Raw genomic sequence first — 26,146 nt, 5'->3', positions numbered from 1 at the left:
TGCACTCAGTTTACTTCTTACTCACTATGAGTATCATTTATTATTCTCGCCCAGTAATTAAGGTTAGGATTTTTTTCTATTCCAATCCATTCTTCTTTTGCAGCATTTAAATAACCTTTATCAGATTTGATGGTTTTGTTACAGACTAAAGTGTTTTGCTTTTCTTTCACCAATGTGGGGATTAAATTGTGTTAAAATGTACAAAACAGTGATGTCATGTTTTGTGACGAGGACCCAGGCACAGAGAGACTTCATGAATTTAAGAATCTTATGATTTAATAAAGAAATTTGCAGACTTGCACAGAGATGGTAAAATTATGATGACTGATAACGGAGACGAAGACAACAGATGATGAGAACAGGGAGGAACAGGGGTTTAAATGCACCAAAGTGACAGTCAGAGAGAACTCGGGACAACATTTAAGGATGCAGGGACTGACAGAGACAGGCTTATCTTGCCTGGCTGGGCAGCTCTCTGGGTGCTCAGCACCCCCAAAGCTCTGATCCTAGAATCGCCCCTGGTCTGCTGTCAGCTGCTAGTGTTGGTCCACTGTGTTTTATCAAGGGCAGGGTCAATGCAGCTAGCTATCAGGAGATTTTGGAACACTTCATGCTTCCATCTGCTGAAAAGCTTTATGGAGATGAAGATTTCATTTTTCAGCACGACCTGGCACCTGCTCACAGTGCCAAAACCACTGGTAAATGGTTTACTGACCATGGTATTACTGTGCTCAATTGGCCTGCCAACTCTCCTGACCTGAACCCCATAGACAATCTGTGGGATATTGTGAAGAGAAAGTTGAGATACGCAAGACCCAACACTCTGGATGAGCTTAAGGCCGCTATCGAAGCATCCTGGGCCTCTATAACACCTCAGCAGTGCCACAGGCTGATTGCCTCCATGTCACGCCGCATTGAAGCAGTCATTTCTGCAAAAGGATTCCCGACCAAGTATTGAGTGCATAACTGAACATAATTATTTGAAGGTTGACTTTTTTCGTATTAAAAAACACTTTTCTTTTATTGGTCGGATGAAATATGCTAATTTTTTGAGATAGGAATTTTGGGTTTTCATGAGCTGTATGCCAAAATCATCAATATTAAAACAATAGAAGGCTTGAACTACTTCAGTTGTGTGTAATGAATCTAAAATATATGAAAGTCTAATGTTTATCAGTACATTACAGAAAATAATGCACTTTATCACAATATGCTAATTTTTTTAGAAGGACCTGTATATATATCATAATAATCTGACAATAACTATAATATTGGCCATATTATATTTACATTACCAAAGTGAGATGACTTTAGTCTCATGAACAACGTTGTTTTTCACTAACTATTCTTAAAATAACTGTTCGGTACAGAAATGAAGCCCAACAATCATGTTGTTACAGTCCCGTGGTCTCAGCCTCAGACACTCAACGAATCAAAGTGATGTAATGACAAAAATGAACTAACAAAAAAACATTTTTTCTCCTTAATTTCTGTCACACAAAGCTGTATGTAACGTTTCTCGCAGTTAGTATCATGGTTGCTAGGCAACCTGAACAGCGCGACTAAGCGTAGACCGTCCCATTTCACAATCCTCTCACTTCCGCACTTCTCGTACTTATAGTACGCACCATACGTAGTACGCGTAGTGCGCGTACTTCAAGCGTGCGGTCACAGCCAAGGAGTGCGGGAGAGAGTACGACCATGCAGCGTTTAAAGGTTGGAAGTACTGAGAATACTTTGAGTTTCATTCCGTAACTGGGCTTAAGCCCGTGTCATTTTTTCAGAACCCCGGGGTCTTTTGGAGTGTAATTTGTTTCATAGTTAGATGCTTGACTGACAACTGTATAAAACAAAAACTGCATATGTGATATATATTTTTTCCTATATGAAGTCATTCTTTTTTGAACAAAACTCAAAATAGAGCCTATTAATCTTTCAGTCATTTCTACCCTCACTTAATTTCCTTTCGCTGCTCAGATCTCATACAGTGGCTCAGCTATCCCAGATAGCAAGGAAACATTGAAACAACGTTGAGTCAATATCAGGCGACGTCATTGAATCAACGTTGAAGTGTGACGTTGACCTAACGTCACTCTTGCACCCTTTTTTAACGTTGAAACAACGTCAGGTTTTGATGTTGAATCAATGTTGAAACCTGACATTGAATCTGACATTGAAACAATGTCAGATTCTGATATTGAAACACTGTTGAGCTATGGTGTTGATTTTCCACCTCTTTCGCACAGTTGCTTTTTATTAAAACAACAGTTAAATCATGACTGGAAATCTACCTTTCTTTATAGGTATTTTAACCAATACTAAACTACTGCATGTTTCCATCAATACCTAAACCACCTAAACACATAATTGTACTTATTCCTCAAATTGGACACCCTTTATAAAAAAAAACAACAACAAATGTCTCACAATGTATCATGTCAATATTAATATCCTAAAATAAGAAAGCATTGCATGTGATGTAACAGAGAAAAAAAATAAACAAAAAAAGGTCAATAGGCATGTTTCGTTTGCTAAATACTTTATTAAAAGACAGTTTCCTATTTACATTTATATGTTTCACAGAAGTTTGTAATTTTTTACTCTGGGATGGGGATGCATGATGTGCGTCCTGCACCACCCATACCCATACGATCTGGGGCGTATCGGAGCCATTTCTGCACTGCTTGTGCAAAGACAAACTCAGACATATAATTTGCCCCTAACTGCTGCGTCAGGCCATCTAGGAAAAAAATACACACACACAAAAGTGAATTAGAGCACATGAATAAGCTCTTGTTAACTGTCTTCAGCTGGGAGAAAGTATGTAAACTCCTAGGCTGATAAACATGAAAGTTACCAGGCGTAACTTTCATGTTTGCCGCATTTGATTCCCAAAGAGCTATGAGCGGAAAAAGTGATAAGTCTTAGCATGGTGTGCCGTGTATCCTTTAAAACAAAATAAACATGGGGTCCTCGGGCTGTACAACTACAACCCGAGGACTAAACAAGCCAAAGACTCCATCTCCAGATTAACCGGACATGAAAGTCTTGTTATTAAGAAAGACAAAGTAATATAGCAAAAAAACTGTAAAACTTACCACCATATATGCATTTGCAGAGCGCTGTATCTTTAAATGCCATTTTTTGCTTTGTCTGGTCCTTGGTTTTTTTCCCTGCCCAGTTGAGTACCGAGGCCAGCTCGTTTGTAATGGCATAAGCCATTACACGGCGGACTCGCACCTCCAGTGTGGTCCCTCCAATCAAGGCAAAGCGTCTCACCTATAGACACATTTTAAGAGATGGAATTAGCGTGTCTCATGTCTTAAATGTGTATGCAAGTGCTTGTGTGTTTAATCAACAGGCCGTTGTTATGTATTTAAATCACATCTGACAGCTATTACACTTTATAGTTACAAAGTGTACATAACCTTTATATACTTACCATTGCCTTATTTGCCTCTTATGATTGAAGAGCTGCCTCAGCATTGTTTAGCTCCTCAATGTTGTGCAAGGGCAAATCCAGAGGCAGTACCCCAGCATCTACCGATTCATTGCAGCAGGGATGGCGGATGGCTCTGACCTCCTCACGGAGTTCGTTACAGCTGTCGTCAGGTCTGACAGCATAGCTAATATCTTTTGTGAGGTCGCATCTGTTAACGAACAGCAACAATTCCAGAAAGATTAATGGCTTAAGCAGTGAGAGGCGAAAAACTAATAAATAAATAATAAAACGCAGTTTACGTGTGGACAAAAGGTGCAAACGCAAGGTAGGTGAGCGTGCATCGTAAAGTTAGGTGAGCGTGCAACGTAAAGTTAGGTGAGCGTGCAACGTAAAGTTTGAATTGAGTGCGAATCGAAGCGGGTGCTCTCCAATCATTAAAAGTAACAAAGTCATTGAACACATTTATACAGTTACCTTTACGTTTATCAATCATATATCACAGATTTACAATTTTTTTTTAGTACTATGCTAAAAAGCAACTACAGAGCGAAAGTATATGCTCCAATCCCTCCATATTGTGGCCAATCACATGCGAGGATATAGGATAATATCATTATGTGAAAAACAGAGAACGTGAGAGACGCGACAGTCAAGTGGAGCGTGCGTCTGTCCTCTCAGTTATTGAGTGAGACAGTAGGCAGCAGTGAGGAGGGCTGTGCGAAAGCAAAAACACATAAATATGCCTGACACCCGTAAACGAAGCATCATCTGGCTGCAGTTTATAGACTTTTTTTTGTCTCGGCCTAGGTCTCGTCTCGACTTGGTCTTGTCTTGGTCACGGTTTAGGCGGTCTTGGCTACAAGTCTAGTATAAATAGAAAAATAAATAAACAACGTTCCCATACTTGTGCTTGGAGTAAATGGGTTGCGCTAAGCATATCAAACCACTAGATGTCACTGTGGAGCCGAGTCTGAAGCACAAAGCCACACTAATTTACTGCACAGTGCAGTCTATTATCTGAAGACTGAAACATTCACGTCCTGCTTTTGCTGAACTACAAACTAACTTTTAGACTTTGCAAGAATTCCTCATTAGACAAAGAGTTAAAAAGTAGACCTTTGCTTATTTATTAATCTGTCAGCACACAGTTCAGATCATGTATTGCCTGCCTCTTCATGCAGGCATTGAACCCCTGAAAATGACAGGCTTTACTTGATCTATGTAGGGACACATTTAACACACTCATTGCGTTACTTTACGCCTGGCACTCCACCTTCTTCCTCATACGAGTGGAAACTTTAACATCACTGAGAATAAACAAGACAGTATAGACACCGTGTGAGACAAGCGTCAAAGTAAAGACTGAGTAGGAAAATCAACAAAGTGCTTTATTAAAACTGTAAAACAAAAAAAGTTTCTCCTCCCACTCAATCAATGTTATGGTGCTGTGGGTCTTTGCATTCACCAGCTCAAAAGTGATTGTTCCTGCTTCTCTGTTTGGAGGCTGACGCAGAACAAGCTCAACCAAATCCTCAGAGTTGCAGAATGACAGGTTATAATGCACGTGACCTAACAGAGAATTGTTCCACAGGTACAGAAAACGTGGGAGAAGAAATCTGTGGAAATTGCACTTTTTTTTCTCCTTAAGACATCTCAGACTGCTCATCGTCTGCTGTCTGAATGGATCGCTCATTAAATGATGAAAACAATTTAACAAGAAAAATACTTCCCTGCTGTTTGCTTCAATTTTAGGGGCAAGACTTGCGCCTGGAGACCGGCTATGGCTCAGGTGAGCACTTTTGATGTGGCTGTGATGTGGTGCTTGTGCGTCTTTATACTTGCACTTTAATGTTTGCCTGAAAGTAATGCACTCTGAGCAATTTATTCTCTCTGTCAACAGCTGACTATTATTCTTTATATCAGCTGTGTCCTAACAAAAACCTCACAGTTTTCAGTCTTGCTGTTGTAATGTGCATAGACTTTAGTGTGTGCTTCTGATTTTATGTTTGGGAAATTAGATAAATGGTTACCTAACAAACATAAACATCAATCTTCCCAAACACATGTTTTCTATTCAAAATAGAAGGAAAATGTAGTATTCTGTATAGTATACTTGTAGCTAAGATGGGGAAAGAACGTGGAGTTATTCTTTCATCATGTGACCTAACATCTATTTACTTCTACTTATCAAGTTCAATGGGGTAGGGCGGCTCTCCAGGGTGGGATTGATCCTGGACAGGATGCCTGTCCACTGCAGGGCAAACACAAAGAGACAGACCTAGATAAACTGCCAAGCAACTTAACCTTCACACCTCTTTGTGCTGTTGGAGGAAGCTATGGCCAACACTCAAACTCCACATAGGAGGCCCCTAGGAGTTTGAACGCGGACTTTCTTTTTGTGAGACAGCAGTGCTAACCACTACACCATCATGCTGCCCTGACACATTAAATCTAATATCCTTTGTGAATTGCTATAACACCTCTAAGACTTCAAGGTTTAACAATACCACCAACTGAACTAACCCACAGTTGTTTGGCCCACAGCCACCATTTCCAAAAAAGTGCTTAGTCTAAACCAGAGAAAGACTTTTGCCACTGCAGACACGTGTTTTTATGAGCTGACACTTTATCAGCATATGTGATACAAGTTTATAACACTTCTAAATGCGTAACTAAAAAAAACTGACCCCAAAGAAATCTTTGAAAAAATATTGTGAAAAACGTGTTCTACTTTATCCAAAAGGTCCTTCCTTTCAACACTGAAAACAGAAATTAGGTCAAAATACATATATGTATTTAAAAAAGGTGTTTCGTTGGTCTGATATAGAGAGTAGATCAAGCTAAACTCTGGCTCAACTTACCTCAAACTAGTGTGGCAACTTTCCTTCAACTACTTTCATCTGATATTCAGTTTTTTTTAAAAAGTATAACATATAAACACTACGCTGATAATATCCCGCTGATGGGAAGTAACATGCAACTGTAAGAATGTATAAAATGTCAGTTGCGTGCTCTCATGAGCTTATTTCACGCACACAGGAAGTTATGCTCGGGTCTCTACAGTCTCCTTTTGTGAAACGTTAAAAGAAAGAGGAAGTTTTGTGTCACCAGCTGAGTGCGTTCACATGCTGCGCACCGCGACACTCAGCCGGCGCGCAGATTGGACTTGTTTTTCGGCTATGGATGTCTACCAGGAGGCTGTGCAATATCTGGAGTCACAGAACATACAAGGTGAGAGTAGATTTAACCTGAATGTTGCAGCCATTTTCTTGTTTTGTTTTCTGGGAGGGGGAAGAAAAAACAACTTAAAAAAGCTCTGCTATTAATACTTTTTCAAAGACAGAAAGACAAAAACAGAAGTAGATGTGAGAAATTGTGAGCTTTTCTTCCTCTGACTGAACAGTGTCTGCTGCAGTGGCAGAAGAAGCTGATGTCTTGGAAGAGGATGTTTTCCCAGAGGAGGCAGTGTCCTGTTTTCTCTCCCCGCTGAACACTGAGAGCGTGGACTTCCCTGACACCCCTGTGAGTTCACGACTCCAGTGTTTTGTATCACTGCAGACTCTTTGTGCTTTCTTGAGTTTGTCTTCCAGACTGCATTTAGTTTTGCAATACTTGTATTTTCATGATGAAAATGGAGAAGGATCAATGGCCTAGTGGGAAGTACATAAAAAAACCTTTCAGCACTATAGTTCTCACATTTTATAACGTGAGTAAATTTGAAAGCAACCAACGCAGAACAGAAAGTAGACAGAGTGAAGCAGAGCCAAGTTTTCAAGTTTTGCTACATAGAGCTTTCTGGCTATTATGTTGGTTAAAACCACACAACTGCAGGTAGCACCCAGAAAGACAAACAACGAGAAATCTAACTTTGTGTTGCAAAATCTAGAACAAAGGTACCTTAAAGAGTTTTAGCGTGGTTCCCATGTTTATCTGACTTATGTTTGAGGGGCAGTTACATCTCAGGAAGCTCTCGCATCATATACAAAAAAACATAAAACAAATTAAAAACATTGTACAAACCTGTGAAACTCCAACAACCTGTTTGAGATTCGTGAGAAAAGGCCTGCAGCTCAATTTGCCCTTTATCACTTGCTTTAGCGACAGGACTCCTTTAACAGGAACGTCTAACGTTCCGATTCACCCTGTAAGTCCTGCGGTGATGATAACTGTGGCCTCTTTTTCAGAGGTTGGCATCACACATTTTGTAAAAACTCTTTGACAATAACCTTGAGTCTGAGGGGGCGCTGTGATGTATTCTCATGCTCTGCACACCTGTGATCCAGACAACATGCAGCAAGGAGGAAATGCTGGAGAGGAGGCTCACGGTGCTGAAAGGCATCCTGGAGAGCGAGGAGGTTTACCTCAGAGAGCTGGACACCCTGTTGATGGTAAGATCAACACACACAGACACAAGAACAAATTTGAATTTCTCAGTTCTTATATTTAGCTCTCTGTTCTTGTTATTCATAGACAGATTGTCATCACTTGTTCGCTGGACTGAATATTATTTTACAACAATAAAAACTATTAGACTATTAATGTTTCACTTCTGCTTTGTTGTTCAACTGTAACCACACTTACTATAGTGATTTAAGCCTGTTCTTTGTTAGTTAACATTACCTTTTTTTTTTAGCATGTTACACAGGATCATGTCCGGCAATCACATGCAACAAAGTCTTGATTATTCAGCTTCCTTCTTTAGTGGTAAATAGATTGTTCTCCTTTGTGGATTAGGCTTCCCTTTTTCTTTTTATAAAACTATTGAAACCACTCTCTATGTATAAAGTAAACATGTAGCACAAGGTGCGAGAAGTTACCTTAACTTTACGTGGCTGTGAACAAGGGGATCGTTTTGCTGAAAGAATGCAGACAGTTTTTAACGCTCATCGGTGTCTCGTTGCTTGTTTTGTTTTGTAAACTAAAGGACAGGTGTGCTCAGAAGTTTACATACACTCATCATAAGTGTGAATGTCATGGTAATCTTGGGCTGGTATTCCAGTAGCACTGATAGCAAAACAGCCTCAGGGCATGATGCTACCACCACCATGCTTGACAGTTAGTGCAGTGTTCGCAGGTTTCAATTCATCTTTATTCCTCCAAAAAATGTTCTTGTCATTGTGGCCAAATGGTCTGACCACAAAACTTTTCACCAGAAGGCATTTGGCTTGCGCATATGGACTACTGCAAATTTGAATTGAGCTTAAAGGATTCAGTTTTGGAGCAAGGCCTTCTTTCTTTGTCGACACCTTCTCTGTCCACGTTGATGTAAAACTCACTTCACTGTGGACAGTAACATGTTCTCACTCCCAAAGTGTAGCATATTATGCTATGTGTCGGTATGTTACGCTTTTGGCCACCCAACACGATCCTATGTTATGCGTTTGGAAAAAGGAGGAAACATGAGAACTGTTTGGACTCAGTCTGCATATGTCACTTTGGAAGACACTACCTATCACCATTAAGGTGGTGGTTAAGGTTAGGGATAAGGTTAGGATTAAGATTAAGGTTTGGGTTTGGGCTGGAATACACGGCTGTTACCGCCGGGAGCGTCATTCTATTGGATTTTATCCACAACCCGCCGTGTCCAATGGGAACGCGGAAGGTTACCTTTCGCGTTCCCATTGGATGCCTTGGGACGTGACAAATCATTGGTATGTTACGCGTCGGTAATGACACTGGGCTGGTTCCAGTAGTCTCCAGTTTATTGTAGGCTTGAGCTTTGGTGGGTTGTTGCTGAGCATCCTGACCAATTTCCTCTTGTCTGACTGTTTGGATCTTCTTCCATTTCTTGGGAAAGAGGAAACGCATCCAAGTAACTTGCACTAAGTACAATAGTTTGAAGTGACGATCTTAGAATCTGCAGTCGTGCAGAGATGTCTCAGAGAGACCTTCCCAGCTTGTGCAAATCTGCAGTTCTCCTTCTCAGAGTTTCACTGAGTTCCTTGGACTTTCCCATTGCTCTGAGTGTGTTGGCCAACCAAGTGCCAATACGTGCTATCAAACAAAATTAAGTCAGGAAATGATGGCGCAATAACGAGTGCCTGAATCTATTTTTCCTTCTCTTTTTAGTGCTATTAATAACAACAGCTACACGCATTTCCCCATTCTTACAGTTTCTGACTCATTTAACAAAAGACAAGAAAAAAGATGTGAGAATTTAAATGAAATTGTGCAGTTGATCCTTTAGCATGGCTTCTGTGTTTTGTGCCGTTGTGAGCTCACCACTGTACTCTTATCACTGAGTGACTAAATGTAACATTTTTGCTCTTCCGGTTATAGTGGTGGTTTGCATGCATGTGCCAAAGGCAATGAGATGGTTGAATAAAGCTTTGCGAGATGTATCACATGTGAACTGCACATTTCACACATTCATGTCCTTCTCACTTCACCACAGCCTATTTCTCTTTTCAGCACACCACATTGTTCTTCTTTCTCACCCACACTGGCTGCCATTTAACACAACTTTTTTTTTTTTTTTTTTAAATTTTGCTGTCTAGCCCATGAAGGCTCTGCGGGCTTCAGCTGGGACCTCTCAACCAGTTCTGTCCAGCCAGCAGGTCCAGACCGTTTTCTACCAGGTGCCTGAGCTCAGAGACGTGCACCAAACTTTTTACTCAGGTCTGAAGGCCCGTTTGAGTGCTTATGACCAGACTGAGTTCAGCCCTGGTAATGAGACAGAAATGAGATGCAGAGGCTTTGAGCTGGAGGTCGGGGACCTGTTCCAGAAAATGGTGAGTTTTCTGTTTGCATTGTATGTTATCTTTCAGTTGTGGAAATCCACAGAGAGATAAACGACAGTTCCCTAATGGCTCAGTAGTTACTCTCCATTCTCCTTTTTCAGAACCATCAGTTAGCGTAACATGCATGTCGTTAGATTGTTGGAGGAAGTTGTGGGATAATCCGCACATGGACAGGGAGAATTAGGCCTCAGCTAACCAGATGTTTGAAGGAGGAACTTTCTTCCTGTGAGGCGGCATTTCTAACCACAGTGTGACTGACACTTTTTTTCTGAGCCCACGGTGGCTCTCCTTAAATAAGTGACAGCAGGCAGCTGTTTTAAAAGACAAACACTCCATTGTACACTGAGCAATTATTTGCTAAGGCATAGACTCTGTGTTTATGGACTTCACTGTGATCACAGAGGAGCTTTTAACCACATATTTTATGAGTTGAGTCAATGAAGATAAGCAACATAGAGAGAACGCGCACAGCTTCCTGCACAAACACATTAACATCTTACATCAAAGTGGTCAAGCATGAGGATCAATCTGACACAAGATGTTCTGCAGAAATGCTTTTCTGGAACAGACACTGAGCTTCTGATCAGCTGCTCGGCCTGAAATGGTGCTTGCTGGGTAAAGATATGCGCGTAATGTCCACGTTCATTTGTAGCTTCATTGCTGCAACAATCTCACCTGAGGTTGGTAAAGGTAAAGGTGGTAGTAATGAAAAGAAGAACAGCAGAAAGGAACCTTCAAATAATACATAAAACAGGAAGTAACAATGAGTCAAAGACAACCAAAGACTAACGCGAAACATGGTGACAGAGGCAAGAGAACACAAAAGCAGGGAGAACCAAAAAATGCAACAAAACCAACAAATACAGCAGTGACCAAAGGACAACAAGTGCTTTACCAAAACTCGAGAGCATGACATAGGTGCGAATGAAAGGAGGATAAATAACATAATGAATCGAATAAAGTGCTGTAAGGATCGTTGTGGCTTCTACTGTAAAGTGCTTTGAGTGCTCATTAAGACTAAAAACTGACTGCAATACACATTGTGGTGCAGCTACAATACATTTCCAAACACTTTTATCATTTTCTGAAGGCAATATGACTTTTCAAGTCTCGTATTGTGATGAGTCAGAGAGACGCGGTGTGACAGATGGCTGAATTCCACCTGGCTGTTTCAGTTTTAGGTTTTCTGTCATTATTTTTAGAGCGAAGTGCTCTATTAGAGCACTTCTAATAGAGCAAGTGAGCAAGTAGAGCAAGTGCTCTATTAGAGCACTTCGCGCTCGCTCTGCAGGCCTACTTGTTGTTCCTAGAGTATTTAAAAGTAGAATGGGAGGGAGAGCCTTCAGTTTTCAGGCCCCTCTTCTGTGGAACCAGCTTCCAGTTTGGATTCAGGAGACAGACACTATCTCTACTTTTAAGATTAGGCTTAAAACCTTCCTTTTTGCTAAAGCATATAGTTAGGGCTGGACCAGGTGACCCTGAATCCTCCCTTAGTTATGCTGCAATAGATGTAGGCTGCCGGGGGATTCCCATGATGCATTGAGTTTTTCCTTTCCAGTCACCTTTCTCACTCACTATGTATTAACAGACCTCTCTGTATTGAATCGTATCTGTTATTAATCTCTGTCTCTCTTCCACAGCATGTCTTTATCCTGTCTTCCTTCTCTCACCCCAACCGGTCGCAGCAGATGGCCGCCCCTCCCTGAGCCTGGTTCTGCCGGAGGTTTCTTCCTGTTAAAAGGGAGTTTTTCCTTCCCACTGTCGCCCAAGTGCTTGCTCATAGGGGATCATATGATTGTTGGGCTTTTCTCTGTATCTATGAAGCGCCTTGAGGCGACATTTGTTGTGATTTGGCGCTATATAAATAAAATTGAATTGAATTGAATTGAATTTTACTGGAATAGAAATGAGCTTTTGTTTGTTGTATGTAAGACCCAGGTTTTGTCCAGTGACTCTGTTTGTGGGGAAGAAGGAATATAGCTCTAAAAGCCAATATGGCTCTTAAATAAAATCTCCCCCAGAAGGATATGGCTGATAAAAAGGAAGGATGACATCATTAACAGAAATCTCATTTTCTCAAGTTTAGACATTGGGTTAAAATTTTCACACACCAGGCAATTTTAGATGGCGATAAACAGCCTGAACTGCTGCTGATTTATTCAGGCTATTTATCAAGCGTCACACAGCTGTATGTGCATCGAGGTTAGACTTTGGACCTTTTTCATCCAGTGTATTTTACCTTTGCAGGTGAGCCAGATTGGTCTGTACGGTGGCTTCATTGAAAACTATGTGAAAGCTGTTGAAGTGGTTAGGAAGTGCACCCACTCAGACCCTCGCTTTCGAACTCTGGCAGAGGTACTAAAGATCCTGCACCACCACAGTAACATTTAGCTGAGTCACACTGCATCATTGTTACTGCATCTTCTGCTGCTTTTTCAGAGCATGATGTCTAACAACGGAGCTCGGACTACGTACACATTTGAAGGTACTTACAATAAAATGTGATATTTTTTTTTACAAAATACATACATGTCTGCCAGGGTCTGATAGCTCTGTTTGTGTTTATAGCTCTTCTTTACAAGCCCTTGGACAGAGTTACAAAGACCACATTAGTGCTGCAGGTAAGACCTGGACGATTTTATTAACATCCTCCTCTTAGTGTTTTTTAAATCGCTCTGGTGTTTGATTGCATTAATTTTAATGACGAGTCCATACATTTTTTTTCCTGGAGCAGGAGCTCTTTCTTGTTTTTTTTTCTGATTCGGCAACCTCTGTCATCTTGTAGGATCTCCTGAAGACGACGCCAACAGAGCATAGAGATTACACAGCCTTACAGGAAGCTCTGAGATTGTCTCGCAGCTTCCTGTCTGGTGTCAACGAGAGTTCACAAAGTAAACGGGAGGTCACGTTAAGTCGTGGGATGGTGAGTTTAGTCTCCAACCCGATCCCTTCAAATGAATATGGAGAAAAGTTATATAGGACGTATGTATACAGGCACCCATTTTACAACATGTCTGTGTGTGTGTGTACTCTCCCAGAGACGCCAGCTAATGCGTGATGGCTTTGTGGTGGATGTGAGTGAGAGTGAACGCAGCCTGCGTCACCTCTTCCTTTACACCGACCTCCTGCTGTGCACAAGATTTAAACATGCAAATAGAGGGTGAGCTTAGCACGAGAGCGCATTAAGGCTTGTGGGGAATGTGGTCAACCTGCAGCATGCAGTGTGCATCTGCCTTTTCACAATTAAAAAGGAACCCTCTTAAAACTGTTTAAAGGTGTGGAGAGACTTACAAAAACAGAAATCTCATGACGCCTGCTCATGCTGTGTTTCTCCTAGGAAGCAGGACCAGTACAGATTCTGCTGGTATCTGCCTCTCGCCGGTCTAAGACTTCGTTGGGTTGCAGACAAGGAACGGCCGCCAGAAACCAACGTGCGCTTACACAGCATACGAACAAAGATGTACGTCCTGCGTCAGCAGCTACTACAGCAGCTCCGGCAAAATCCGGTGTGTGTTTATGACACAGAGAGTGAGAGAGTAACCAGATGACTTGAATGTAAACATTTCTGGTAGCACTTCATAATACAGCCTGCAACCTACATTTAACAACGGGTTTTTTTTCTAGTACCTAAACATACTCATCAGTCTGCACAGTAGAACAAGGGACTAACAACTTTTAGTTTTACAGGAAAGAGGAAACAAACAATTTAAATAACTTTTTAAAGTGACCAGACAACAAGATAATGGTGATACTTAAGTATTTTTAGGTGCTGAAAATGACAGCCTAAATTCAGAAAACATACATTGCAAATGTCACTGCATTTCTCTGTATGAAGAAAACATCCAGGAGCCTGGCAGCTCGTAGCCAGAAGAAACTGGAACAAATGGAGCTGATGTTGCTCACACACTTGATTGCTTACAGACTGGAGCTGCACAGCACCAGTGGCAAGGTATACGAGCACACCCACATTCTACTGTAGTTCACTTAAGTCCTAAACAACAGACTAAGATTACACAATGGCCTGTTTTTGTCTTATCACAGAGTCACACTCTCCTCTTCTCCTCTCTCTATGAACTAGAAGAATGGAGGCAGACCATACTCAAACTCACCACAGCTAGTGAGTACACAGCTTTTGACCACTCTGGAGTGTAATTATGGCTACTCTGCTACTCTTTTCAAGCACTGTTAAGTCTTTGTGGCCAGCTGTATGTCATGAAAGTTTAATTTAAGTGATTGAAGTCAATCTCGCCCCAGAGCATATTTTAATTTAGTTTAGTAGCTAAATAATGAACTAAACTTAATTAATTATTTAGTTTACTTTATTAACATGTGTAATTACTTATTAAAATACCATCTTCTGTTGTGCTGCTAGCAGGCTGTGTGTAAGAGTTGAGTTGACTTAGGAGAGAAGCGAACGTGAAATGTCTTGTGGACAGCATGCGGTTTCTTTTTATAAAATGCCTACTTGTTATGTTTAAGGAAGTTGAGGGTCTTAGAAAATGTTCTGTAGGTCATGTGAGGCAGTGTTGCATCATTTATATGAGAAAAAAAAAGAAAAGAGAAAAAAGGCCTGCATTTAATATTTTCATCGTGTCTCTAGTAAAGTGCATACTTGTTTCTGGCCAATATACGCTGGTTATAATACTAGCTAGCTTGGTTGCTATGCATGGGTACATCGCAGAGCCAGATAACAGCTAATTACCGTTACTACACACTCACTGGTGACTTCATTAAGTACAGCTGTTAAAATCTGTGTTTACTCGTATCTCATATCGGATATCTCATCAGAACACCACATGACATTAACTTGCATTTAAGTTTGTAGCCATTGGTCAAGGTCGCCTGCTGAATTTCAAAGTGATCATCAGAATGAGGAAGAAATGTGACATCGAATGTGATGTGGTTGTTTGTGTCAGACGGGCTGCTCTGAGTATTTCAAAAACTGCTGATCTGCTTGGATTTTCCCACAAAACCATCTATAGGGTTTATAGAGAATGGCACGAAAAAGAGAAAATATCCAGTAAGTGGAAGTCCCCTAGTTGATTTCAGAAGTCAGAGGAGAATGGCTGAAGTGCTTTGATCCAGCAAGAATGCAACAGTAACTCAAATAACCACTTGTCAAAACCAGAGTGTGCAGAAGAGCATCTCTAAATGCACAACATGCTTGGACGTTATAGCAGCAGAAGACCACACCAGGTGCCGCTCCTTTCAGCTAAAGGAAACTGAATCTCATATGCTCACCAAGATTGGATAATAAAATGCTGCCTGGTTTGATGAATCAGATGTTCACATCAGAATTGGGCAAGAACAACATGAATGCATGGCTAAATTAACAATTCAAGCTGGTAGTGGTAGCATTTTCTTGGTGCACTATGGGTCCCTTAGTATGAATTAACATCACTTAAATCCCATAGCTATATTCTTTTAAAATGGGAGTAGTTAGGAGCTGACTCACTTTTGGAGGCAGCCTGCCTTTTATATGCTATTTTTTTAGCTTTAATTGAGCTGAGCTTCAAGTTTCTCTCACTGGGGTCCAGACTAATGTGTTACTCTTCTGTCAGCTGATTGTTATTTGCTTTGTGTCATGTTTGCCAGACATAGAAACTGTCCCTCCAGACTTGCTCACGTTGACCAGTTCGTGTGTGAAATTGAGAATGACCCAGCAGCCACCTCTACATAGCACTAACGCCGGTACACATCTAAGACTCACTTTTTCTCTCACCACACAATCACATCTGTGTCTGAAATGCAATACACTGTGTGAGGTTCTCTCTTTGATCTTTACATGAGACCCACAATACCTTTTACCACAGCTTTCCTCGTGTATGTCCTGTATTACCATTACGCTTTTATTCAGCGTGAATAAATCCAGTGAGATTTGTCTCTGTCTCTTTCCTCAGGACTGAACGAGGAGGCGTTATGTGGGACTTTGAGTGTGGCCATTGATTCTGCCGCTGGCCTACAGCAGCCAGCTTGTATGCTTCGCAATATTTAGCAATTTTGAAGCATCATGAGAGACTGTTCTATCTTCTGTCTAAGCTAAATAGTTTTGGGGTCATTAATGATTCTCTCTTTCTCACTCAGGTGTGTATGTGTGTGTGGAAGTGGATGGCTTCAAGTTTTACGATCAGCAAACCCAGACACACTCTTCAGTCCTCAGTATAAACCCTCACTGGGACCAGGTTAGACTCAAGCCTTTTGAAATATGAAATATTACATTTGGCTTTAATATTGAGTTAATTTGTTAAAGTAAAGAAAATAAGAGACATCAGAGCATTTGAGGAAAAGTCCTACTATCTTGTAGATGGGATTTGTCAACCAGTTCAAGGTAGCAATTCTTCATTTCTTCTTCATGTCTAGACAGTATCCGACATGATGTCAGGCTTGAGCTTAGGGGATTACAAAAGTCTGCACTTTTAGTGTGACAATACCATGCTTTAAACGTTATCAGAGGCAGTAAAATCAACACTAAATCCGACTAGTAGGCCGAAGTGAAGGATTTAGAATAAGTCATAGATTCTCCACATGCAGCTTAAGGAAGTTAAAGTCTTTTTTCATTGTTAACATCTTTTTTTACATTTTAAACAGGAGCTGTCTTTCCAGGTGGATGGTGCACAGAACTTGAGGGTGTTATGTGTGAGTCAGTCAAATGGACAGGATGATACTGTTCTGGGAAAAAATACAGTAAAGGTACGGAGACGCTTAAGAACTTCAGCTTTATCTTTATTAATACCAGTAAGCTGGATTTCAATATAATATTAAACATATAATCCAAGATCTTTCCCAGCAGCACTGAAGAAAAAAACATGTTAAAAATGGGTTTTAACAGTTGCAGTTCCTCTTTAATTTGCAGAGATGATTAATGTCTATTTTGGGTTTGAGCCCACAGAAACTGTGGTTCACGTTGTAACAGGACTTGTCCGGGACATTTAAAACCAATTAGTGAAAATGGAGTCTGAGTCAGTGTTGATGGCTAACTTAGCTTGTACTTTTCTAAATGCATGCATTTGCATGTAATCATTGGTTATTATTCATCTCTGGCTTCAAATGAATTGAATTGAATGATTAGCTGAGTTAAGTACTTTTACTATTTGGCATCGTGGCCATTTGTCACAAACTGGCTCAAAATAGAGGACGAGATAACAGTTCCTACAAGAGGTTTATTCAAATAAAACATCTTAAACATAAAATTATTTTAAACATAAAATACCTAAGACACAAACATCAAAGTGGGTGATGACAGGTGGAGTGAAAGCAGAAGGGAAATGCAGGCAAGTGGCTGGGCATCAGCTACAACTTTTAAACTACAGCAACAGTAGTGCACCATTATTTCCAATGACAGTAGGAGAGACCTGCCCTCCCTAAATGAGCCCCACTCACTCCCATTGTAAGCAATGAAAGCCACTCAGCAGGAAATGAGAAGTTATCCCTCTGTGAGTGAGAAAAAGAAGAAGAGAAAAGAGGAAGAGAAAAAAGAAAAACGAGGAAGCTTTTTTTGTTTTTGGAGCAATCAAATGAATCATAGATAACTAAATGCTTAAATAACATTAAATAACTGCGAGAGAGACACATGAATAATAGAGCATCACATAATTTGTTTTTGTTTTTTGTGACATCTTCTTACCCTAACCCCCACATGGCCACTGCTGGCCATGTGGGGGAGCTGGCCCTCCCTGAGCCTGCCACAGCTTTCTTCCTGTTAAAAGGGTTAATGTTTTTTTTTTAAATAGAACGATTGTTTTAGGTGTCAGATAATTTATAAGATAGTAATGAATGTTCTGTGAATTTTTGCTTGGGTCTCCCACAAAATTTGAAATTGCCACTGAATTTAAGAGACAGAGAGTAAAATTTTATAGCCTGGAAAGCCTCGGTGAGCTACATTACCCGATGGCCCTTCTATGTCAGGCAGGAGATATATCAGTAAGAGTAGGCCAGGATGTCTAAACTTGACCTTTGGCACACATAGCACGCAGGGACCTATCCCAGCTACCACAGGGCAAGAGGCAGGCTACATAGAGACAGACATATTGCTTTATTTTCTGTCTTATCTTGTGTAACTATTTTTGAAAGGTATTACATAAACGAAGCTTATTATTATCATTAATGTGGCACGTGCCTTTTTTTGCCAATCCAGATATATAGGTTAGGGGTAAAAATGCCCAATGTAATTATTTCACCAGACAGATTTTTTTTCTAACTAATGATCCTACTATTTCCTTTATTTTAAAACCCCATGTCAAGTTGAATTTTACTTTTTTCTGTGTTCATCAGTTGGACTCTAAAACTCTGAATAAGCGATGGAAAAAACAGACCCTAAAGCTGGGCCAGGTGGAGCTCACCCTCTCTCTCAAGTACTGTCCCCACCCACTGGGACCACCCAGCTCCACAGTTCAACAGCCGCCAATCTTTGGCGTCCCCATTGAAACCGTGGCAAAGTAAGTTCCTGCCTATCATGTCAGTGTGTCAGCTGGCTCCCTCTTGGCCTACCGAACAGTCTAGACACCTTGAAACTGAAAGCTGTAGCTCGGTTCAGAGTTTTATTTCCCCTGTGTGCCCTTTCGTGGAGCTAGTTTTCAGTTTAATTTGTGGGAAAGTGGATTAAAGGGAAGCAGAAGTGTGGCGGGAGTGGAGATTGAAATTAAATGAAACAGCCTATCAATCAAATGCAACATAACTTACACAATGCTTAAACTCTCAATCCTCTGTCAGACAGGAGGGAGTGCTGGTTCCTCATGTGGTGCGATGCTGCGTGGAGGAAGTGGAGAGGAGAGGCATGGATGAGGTGGGAATCTACAGGATTTCAGGAACAACCAGTGAAATCAGCACGCTCAAGGCTGCGTTCAACAACAGTAAGAAAAACATAACACAGAAAAATTATCTTTTTGTTGGAAAGTGCAGTGATCAAGAGTTGTTGCAATGCAAGGGCCAGATGGGTGTGAGCTTCACTCAGATCTTCTTTAACATGAACCAGACATTTTCAGCTTCCTCATCCTCTTTCCTAAACATTATTCAGGACAGTCCTTTTGTTAATAGTAAAAGTCAGTGAGAATCAGGAACTGCAGTCAAGGGAAATAACATGCATGTTTGTCTTTGAACTTCCTTGATCCTGGGTTTTATCTTCCTGCCAAATAGTGCCTCATATCAGCATGGTAAAGTTTTTACAAGTTTTGTTAGGAAAACTGCAGCACGTTATTGAAACATGTGTAAACATACATGGGAGTACAGTATATAAGGTAAAAACAGCATCTGTGCAGTTCTAACAAGGTTAAGTCAATATTTCAACTTTATACTTCAACACAGTCTGAGCTCTCTTGGGCAGTTTGCTTGTCATTTCTGTAAGAAGTCTTCAGGAAAAGTTCTCCAGGTTTCTTTAAGGACATTCAAAGCTCTTCCATGAATGTTGTCTGGATTTAGATGATACTTCAATATTGAGGTCTGGGCTCTGGGGAGGCCAGTCCATGACTGATGGTGTTTCATTGTGTGTTTCTATCCAGGAACACTTTAACTGAACTGTATTTGGGATGCTTAAAAATGAAATTGAAATACCTCATTCTTTTCTCCTTATTTCTTCCTTAAGAATCCCCTTCCTTTTTTAAAGCCACACTTTTCGGATGAAGTTTCAGTGAACAGCAGATTGATAAACTCAAGGGTTCTCAGGTCCTGGGTCTTAGATACACCTTTTTCCTATTTATTAAGGACAGTTGTTGTTGTTGCTGTGAATAGTTTTTTAGGCCTACTTAACAAAAGAAAAGAAATCGGTCCAAGTGCTGGACTGAAAATGATTGAAAAAGCTGCAAATGTCCAAAGAAAAATATTGAAAGATAGAATAATTTAAAAAGAAAACCTAGAGAACTATTGCTCAAGATCACTTGCGCAATACTTAAAAAGATAACATTTCACTGCTTTGAAGCAACATAAAACAAACAAAAAAAGAAGAAGAAGAAAAAAAGTGATTCCAGACAAAGAGGCATCAGTTCATTGGTCACAGACCAAGAATTTTTAAAAACTCAACTATCACCAAAATAATTCAAATTAATTTCCTTGAAATCGTAACTTTCTTCTAGGAGAAACACTAGTGTTGACATTTGACCTTGACTCTTGAGTTTAGGTGCAACATCTCAGAAACATTTAGCCCATATATCTCTTGTTAGTGCTGGACTGTGCCAAAGATAGCTGACTTTAAACCCACATGTTTCTTCTGTCTAGGAAAGACCTGACTGAAAGGTGAACACTGTCATTGTTGCTAGCGACTAAAATGTCTGTTAAGCTAAAAATACCTGATTGCTTTAAAAACTTATGCACGCATTCAATATCAGACAGATTAATCAATGAACGGCAGTCTTGGAGGATGAACACTTAATATTGCAGGCAAAAGTATATTATGGTCTGTTTGTCTTGTTTATCGTAAGAAAAACAAAAACTGACTCAAAATCTTTTACCTGATGATTTACATCTGCAATGCAGCGCATACCCATACATGTTCTTGTGCCTGTGAGGAAGGAAGTGAGAGTTAAAAGGAGATACCTGTAATAAAGATAATTATCATTATCTGTCCCTTTTCTGATCAGATCTCCGTGAAGCGGTGACGAAGCTGAGAAGCGCAGAAGTGAACGCTGTATCTGGTGTTCTCAAACTTTACTTCAGAGAGCTGCCTGAACCCCTGATACCCACTGAGCTTTTTCAGAGTCTGACAAGAAGTCTAGGTAAGACAACACATCCCCAGTACATGACAAAGCACATGCATACTGTATGCATACTTCACTGAAGTTTAGCTCTAAACCTTTAAACTACTTGCATAGTTTGTTGTTAGAACTGGTATCTCTTCAGTGCAAATTCATCATCTAGAAGCTTTTTACTGCTTGTAAAGGGATGAAAAAAGAGGCTAAAAACAATCATAGATGAATCATCTATCAAAATAGATATTCTGCTTCCTGTGAGTTTTCACAGCCTGAAAACTGACGCCAGTTCAGAAATGCCTTAGATGTGCTTTCTTTTTAATGGCAAGCAAGAGAGATCTGGCTGCATAAAGGCCGATGGCAAAACAACTGTTGATCTATGACCACAGTGAACTGATAAGTTTTTCAGCGCTAGTTTCAAGTGTTACTGAATACAGCATGATGCACATTTGCATGTGATGGTTTTCAGTAGAGCGAGAAAAGACGTGAAAGCAGGGTACACTTCAGGGTGGGCCTGTTTTACATTGTGGTTGTGGTTGATTACTCATTTGAGAGGGTTCCTGTGTGAACACAGTGGAAAGGTGCTTCAGTGCATCCATAAGTGTCTTTTGACCTATCTCTCTCCCCTCACCCCCCAACTGGTCACAGTAGATGGCTACCCCACCCTGAGCCTGGCACTGCTACATGTTTCTTCCTGTTAAAAGGGAGTTTTCCCTTCCCACTGTTCAAGTGCTTGCTCATAGTGTTGTCTGACTGTTTCAGAGTCAGACAACACTCGTGAGCTTGTTTTGATTTAATGGTAAATATATCAAATTTAATTGAAATTGAATAAAACAAGAGGATAACACACAATGTGAAGTATCTATGGCGCGCGTTTTGGTGCATCCTTATTACTCGCCTTTTCTTTATCTTAACAATGTCTATGGTAAAGAAAAGAGCATTGAGATCAGCTTCTGCTGCCACATTATTTAGCATTGTTATTAATATTTCACATTATTCTTTTATGTCTTCTGCATGTTTTAAATTGAAATCAGAAAAAAATGATTAGGAAATGACATCTGCGGTAAATTTTTTTCGTAAGCTTTGCTTGTGCTGTGTAACGTGCTTTAATTGTCAGAACCACCCCTCGCTCACCACATCTGCTTTCAAAACACAATATGGCAACAGTCAAAATGCTTTGGAGATTTCACTGTGGCACCATACAAACTAATGGGGAGCGTCCATCTTTTATATAAACTCTATTTTACATACAGGGGAAAAGGGGTTTGTATATAAACCCTGAAATTCCTTCTGCAGAAGTGAACAATAACCCTATTTCACTAAGCTTTAATGACATGAATAGCACCTTTAAATGATGCCCTGTGAGTCTCACAGACCCTACTCAGGTAACTGCATCCTGGCTGATTTTCATGTAGACATCCAGGATCAAAACCCACGGCTGGTCTCCATGTTGTCCCTGCTGCAGTCTTGTCCTGATGCCAACCGCCACACCTTCCTCTACCTGCTGCATCACCTCCAACGGTATGAATCAGGCACCACAGCTTCACCCATGACATGGTTATATTGGTTTAACCTTCAGGATAATTATTAGAGTGGATTTTGCTCTCTCTGCTAGTTAAAACTGAAAAATGCTTTCTTTTAAAAATATGTAGGAATATGAAAAGAAATACACTTAGCTCATTAAACAAACTGCACAAAATGCCGTAATGGTCAGTTAACTAGAACACCTTATACAGGGAAGTAAGAAATATAAACTTTATTTTTTATCTTTACAAATCAGCTGATATTTTCAGTCTGTGCCTAAAACTTTTTAATGTTTTCAATCTTTTTTTTTCCTTCCAGAATCTCAGAGAGGCAACACATTAACAAGATGTCTCTACTAAACCTTGCCACTGTGTTTGGGCCGAGTCTCCTCCGCCCCCCAGTGGCTGGGCAGGGACACCATGGGCCCACTGTGGATATCTCTCAGGAGGTGGTGGTACAGGTGAGTGGATACCTGAGAAAAAGACTGATGTCTGGAATTGGCCGTGTTTAACACAATGTCTGCAAATGTGCTGTATTTTATTTATTTTATTTTTTCTAATGATTAATTAATGCCAAAGTGAAATAATTAGTAAAAACAAATGAAAGGTGAAAGTAAATGTCAGAGTAAAGAGCGAGCATTACTTACCAAAAAGGCATGGTTTGAAAAGAAATCAGGAAATCACAAACCTAAACAACTGTGAGGTGGGAGTGTATAAACTACAGGTCAGGTGAGTGGGAAACTTGATAAGAGAAAATGTAATGACAAGTTGAGATTTGCATGAAAACAGGCATAAGATCATATCGTCCAAACTCGACTTCCTACCTCCTTTTCCTTGGTGTCAATGGAAAAAGTTATTAGGTCAATGAAATGTGTGATGAAGAGCTCAGGAAACAGTATGATGCCAGATGTTTTACCGTGTTGAAACTACAATGTCCAGAAAGCAGTCTGCAAAATTTCCCCCTTACTTCAACCAAACTTGTTGGCACGCTGATCTCATAGGAAGAAGATCCTAGGTTTGAATCCACCAACCAGCTGGGGTCCTTCTGTGTGGAGTGTGTATGTTGGCCCTCTATGGGTACTCCGACGTCCTCCCACACACCAAAGACATGCATGTTGGGTTACCCAATGATCTGACACTGATCTGAGGTTGGGGGCTCAAGCCTACACCAGCTAACCTGATGTAAAAATGAATTAACAAATATTCTTAATGCTGGCAATAGAGCAGTAGACTTAATTAATACAAATTCAATTACAGCAAACCTTAAAGAGGGGTAGGCAACTCCAGGCCTCGAGTGCCGGTGTCCTGCAGGTTTTAGATCTCACCATGGGTCAACACACCTGAATCAAATAATTAGTTCATTACCAGGCATCTGGAGAACTTCAAGAAATGCTGAGGAGGTCATTTAGCCATTTAAATCAGCTGTGATGGATCAAGGACACATCTAAAACCTGCAGGACACTGGCACTCGAGGCCTGGAGTTCCCTATCCATGAGCTAGAAGCTTGATCTGAAGAGGCAGCATCTTCATTATTGTTCATATTTCACCTCTGGGTTTAAAAAACTGTTGTTAAAAAATAAAAACATACTAAAAAGCTATAGTGTGAACATGGAAGCATACTTCTGTTTAACATTCATAAGATCTGTCCCACTTTTTCTTTTTCTGATAATTTTTGGGACATTTTAGGTTTTAGGACCATACTTTATGGTCCAGCCAGTGCATCCTGTGCTAAAGGAGGTAGTAAAGGAAACTTTACCTTTCCTTGGTATGTAGGGAATTCAAGCAGCTCTTTTTTATGGTTGCTCAGACTATTCAGTTACACGTCGTGACTCGATCAACGACTGAAACTCCAAAAAAGTATGACATAATGACATCATCAGTTTTCAGTTTCCAGAAATTGTGCAAAATTTTGAAATAACTGAAATACATTTCAAAGCCCTGAGGTGTGTGATAACTTCGAAACGTGTGTTTCTTTCACCATGGACCTGATGTGTGTGTGCATGTGTGTATGTGTGTGTTCAGGTCCAAGTCGTTTTCAGCTACCTGCAGTGCAACAACCTCCCTGAAGCCCAGCTCTCTCTGCCACATGACTCAGACACTGAGGATGAGGCCACCCACATATGAGACCACCAGCTGTGTCATGGCCAGCAAGACATATAAATGGTTAGAAACCACACTGTGAGCGACTGCTGTAAGATTACCAATAAGAATAAACCTATTTATTGAATTTAAAAAAATGAACTCTTGTGTGTTTTTTTGCTACATTTAACATTTGCAAAATTTGTTGTTAGATATGTCCCGAACAGCAGGTCGTAAAAGACACGTCAAGCATTTAAACTGGCCAAAGCTAAAATAGTTCTACACCTACATCACACATTACATTAAACTTACATAATATAAAGTAGGAAGCAAAGCAAACCAGTATTTTCAACATTCGATTCAGATAATGATGACTTTTTGTGTCAGTTCAGTACATTCATGACCTGTTAGTTCAGCGTACCAACAAAGTCTATTTAGTTTTCAGTAAAAGGTCATCTTAAGGAATCAAAACTGAAATCTGTTCAATGTTATTTAATTCCCTTATTTTTTAATTATAAGGATGACTGTCCAGGCAAAATTAAAACCCAATTTTTAAATTTCTGTCTTTTTCCTCATTTTTCCTCAAAGCTGCTCACAGGAACTTTAGCAAAAAGGGTGATTTTAAGTTTTTTTTTTTTCAGAGTAAGTGAAGTAGATTGCAGTGGCACACCAAGTGCTATGAAGGTGAGATGTGGCTGCGGAAAAATCAACCACATTTCATTTGTAAGAAGGTCAGCGGTCACCACTCTGAGCCTGAAATCTAATCAGTTATGGTTCAGATCCAACTAGACGGAGTTCAGTATGCTCCATAAAAGTCATGCACACACAGGCTCCACATACAGCATGCTGGAAGCCTCCACCCACACACACACACACACAGCCCACATTTGACCCATCTACACCACATATGGGAGTCTCTTTCCAGCCACGCCACCTGGGCAGGCCGGGCTAATGTTACCTCCAACCTTTTACCCCAGTGCCCCCGCCATCAGTCTTTTGATCGCTAATCCTGGACTCCAAGTCCTGCGCACAGGGTACTAATAGACTGTAGAGTGTGTTTAGACGCCATAAAAACATCCAGAATGAGCCCCCATCCCCCCCAAAAAAGAAACGAATGGCAGGGATCACCCTGTTGCTCCCTCCACTATAAATCACCTGTCCCCTCTAACACGGTGGCTGCCAAAATAAGGTTCTGCTTAATGACTACAAAGACAAAACGAGCCTCCCATTGCAGACTACAAAGGGAGCAAAGCTGAGGAAGGCCTGACACATCCCAGACATTTGTGGCCAAACAGGGACCAGACGACCGGTCAACACCTGCGACTGGTGGGAAAACTTTAATGGGAAAAGTCAAGCTGTAGCCACGTGATGGCAGGTCCTCACGGTCTCATGCAAAAACATTATACAGACGCGCATGTATGCTCTGCATATTAAACCTATGAGTAGGGATGGGTATCGTTTAGGTTTTATCCGATACCGGTGCCAAACCGGTACTTTTGAAACGGTGCCGGTGCTTAAACGGTGCTCAAACCGGTGCTTAAAGAATGGCGAACACAAAATTGGTCCAAAAACCTCTCATGTTTAGCTGTTTTTTTTGTAAAAAGATAACAATGTTAGCCTTTTCTGCAGCTATGGGGCATATATGGTATCACTCTTGGCTGGAAGCAGTGCTTAAACAATGGAAAA

At 40.6% G+C, this 26,146-nt stretch overlaps 1 protein-coding gene and 1 long non-coding RNA gene across 3 annotated transcripts; one reads left to right on the top strand and one right to left on the bottom strand.

Annotated features, from left to right (window-relative positions):
• The first annotated feature begins 540 nt into the window (after positions 1-540).
• LOC146521895 (active breakpoint cluster region-related protein) lies at positions 541-25,870 on the top strand. The gene is made up of 24 exons (XM_085153664.1): positions 541-1,716; positions 5,195-5,231; positions 6,482-6,673; positions 6,846-6,964; positions 7,726-7,830; positions 9,940-10,173; positions 12,430-12,537; positions 12,622-12,667; positions 12,751-12,803; positions 12,968-13,105; positions 13,221-13,342; positions 13,520-13,688; positions 14,018-14,131; positions 14,224-14,299; positions 15,778-15,873; positions 16,083-16,157; positions 16,267-16,364; positions 16,771-16,872; positions 18,454-18,617; positions 18,892-19,031; positions 20,751-20,885; positions 22,274-22,379; positions 22,701-22,842; positions 24,404-25,870. Exons 1-24 carry the CDS (start codon positions 1,702-1,704, stop codon positions 24,503-24,505), a joined length of 2,688 nt encoding a protein of 895 aa, XP_085009790.1. The 5' UTR covers positions 541-1,701; the 3' UTR covers positions 24,506-25,870.
• LOC146521896 (uncharacterized) lies at positions 2,191-3,538 on the bottom strand. 2 transcript variants are annotated; one of them, XR_014873027.1, is made up of 3 exons: positions 3,443-3,538; positions 3,099-3,279; positions 2,191-2,740 (listed from the first exon to the last, which is right to left on the bottom strand). It is a non-coding gene; the product is annotated as an uncharacterized LOC146521896 (long non-coding RNA). The 2 variants fall into 2 exon arrangements; XR_014873026.1 differs by having other exon boundaries at positions 3,099-3,481.
• Positions 25,871-26,146: the final 276 nt, after the last annotated feature.

Source organism: Neolamprologus multifasciatus, chromosome 3 (assembly GCF_963576455.1).
Source record: "Neolamprologus multifasciatus chromosome 3, fNeoMul1.2, whole genome shotgun sequence".
NCBI classification, from domain to species: domain Eukaryota; kingdom Metazoa; phylum Chordata; class Actinopteri; order Cichliformes; family Cichlidae; genus Neolamprologus; species Neolamprologus multifasciatus.
The sequence above is the reverse complement of the archived record's forward strand: the minus strand, read 5'-3'. Positions and strand labels throughout refer to the sequence as shown.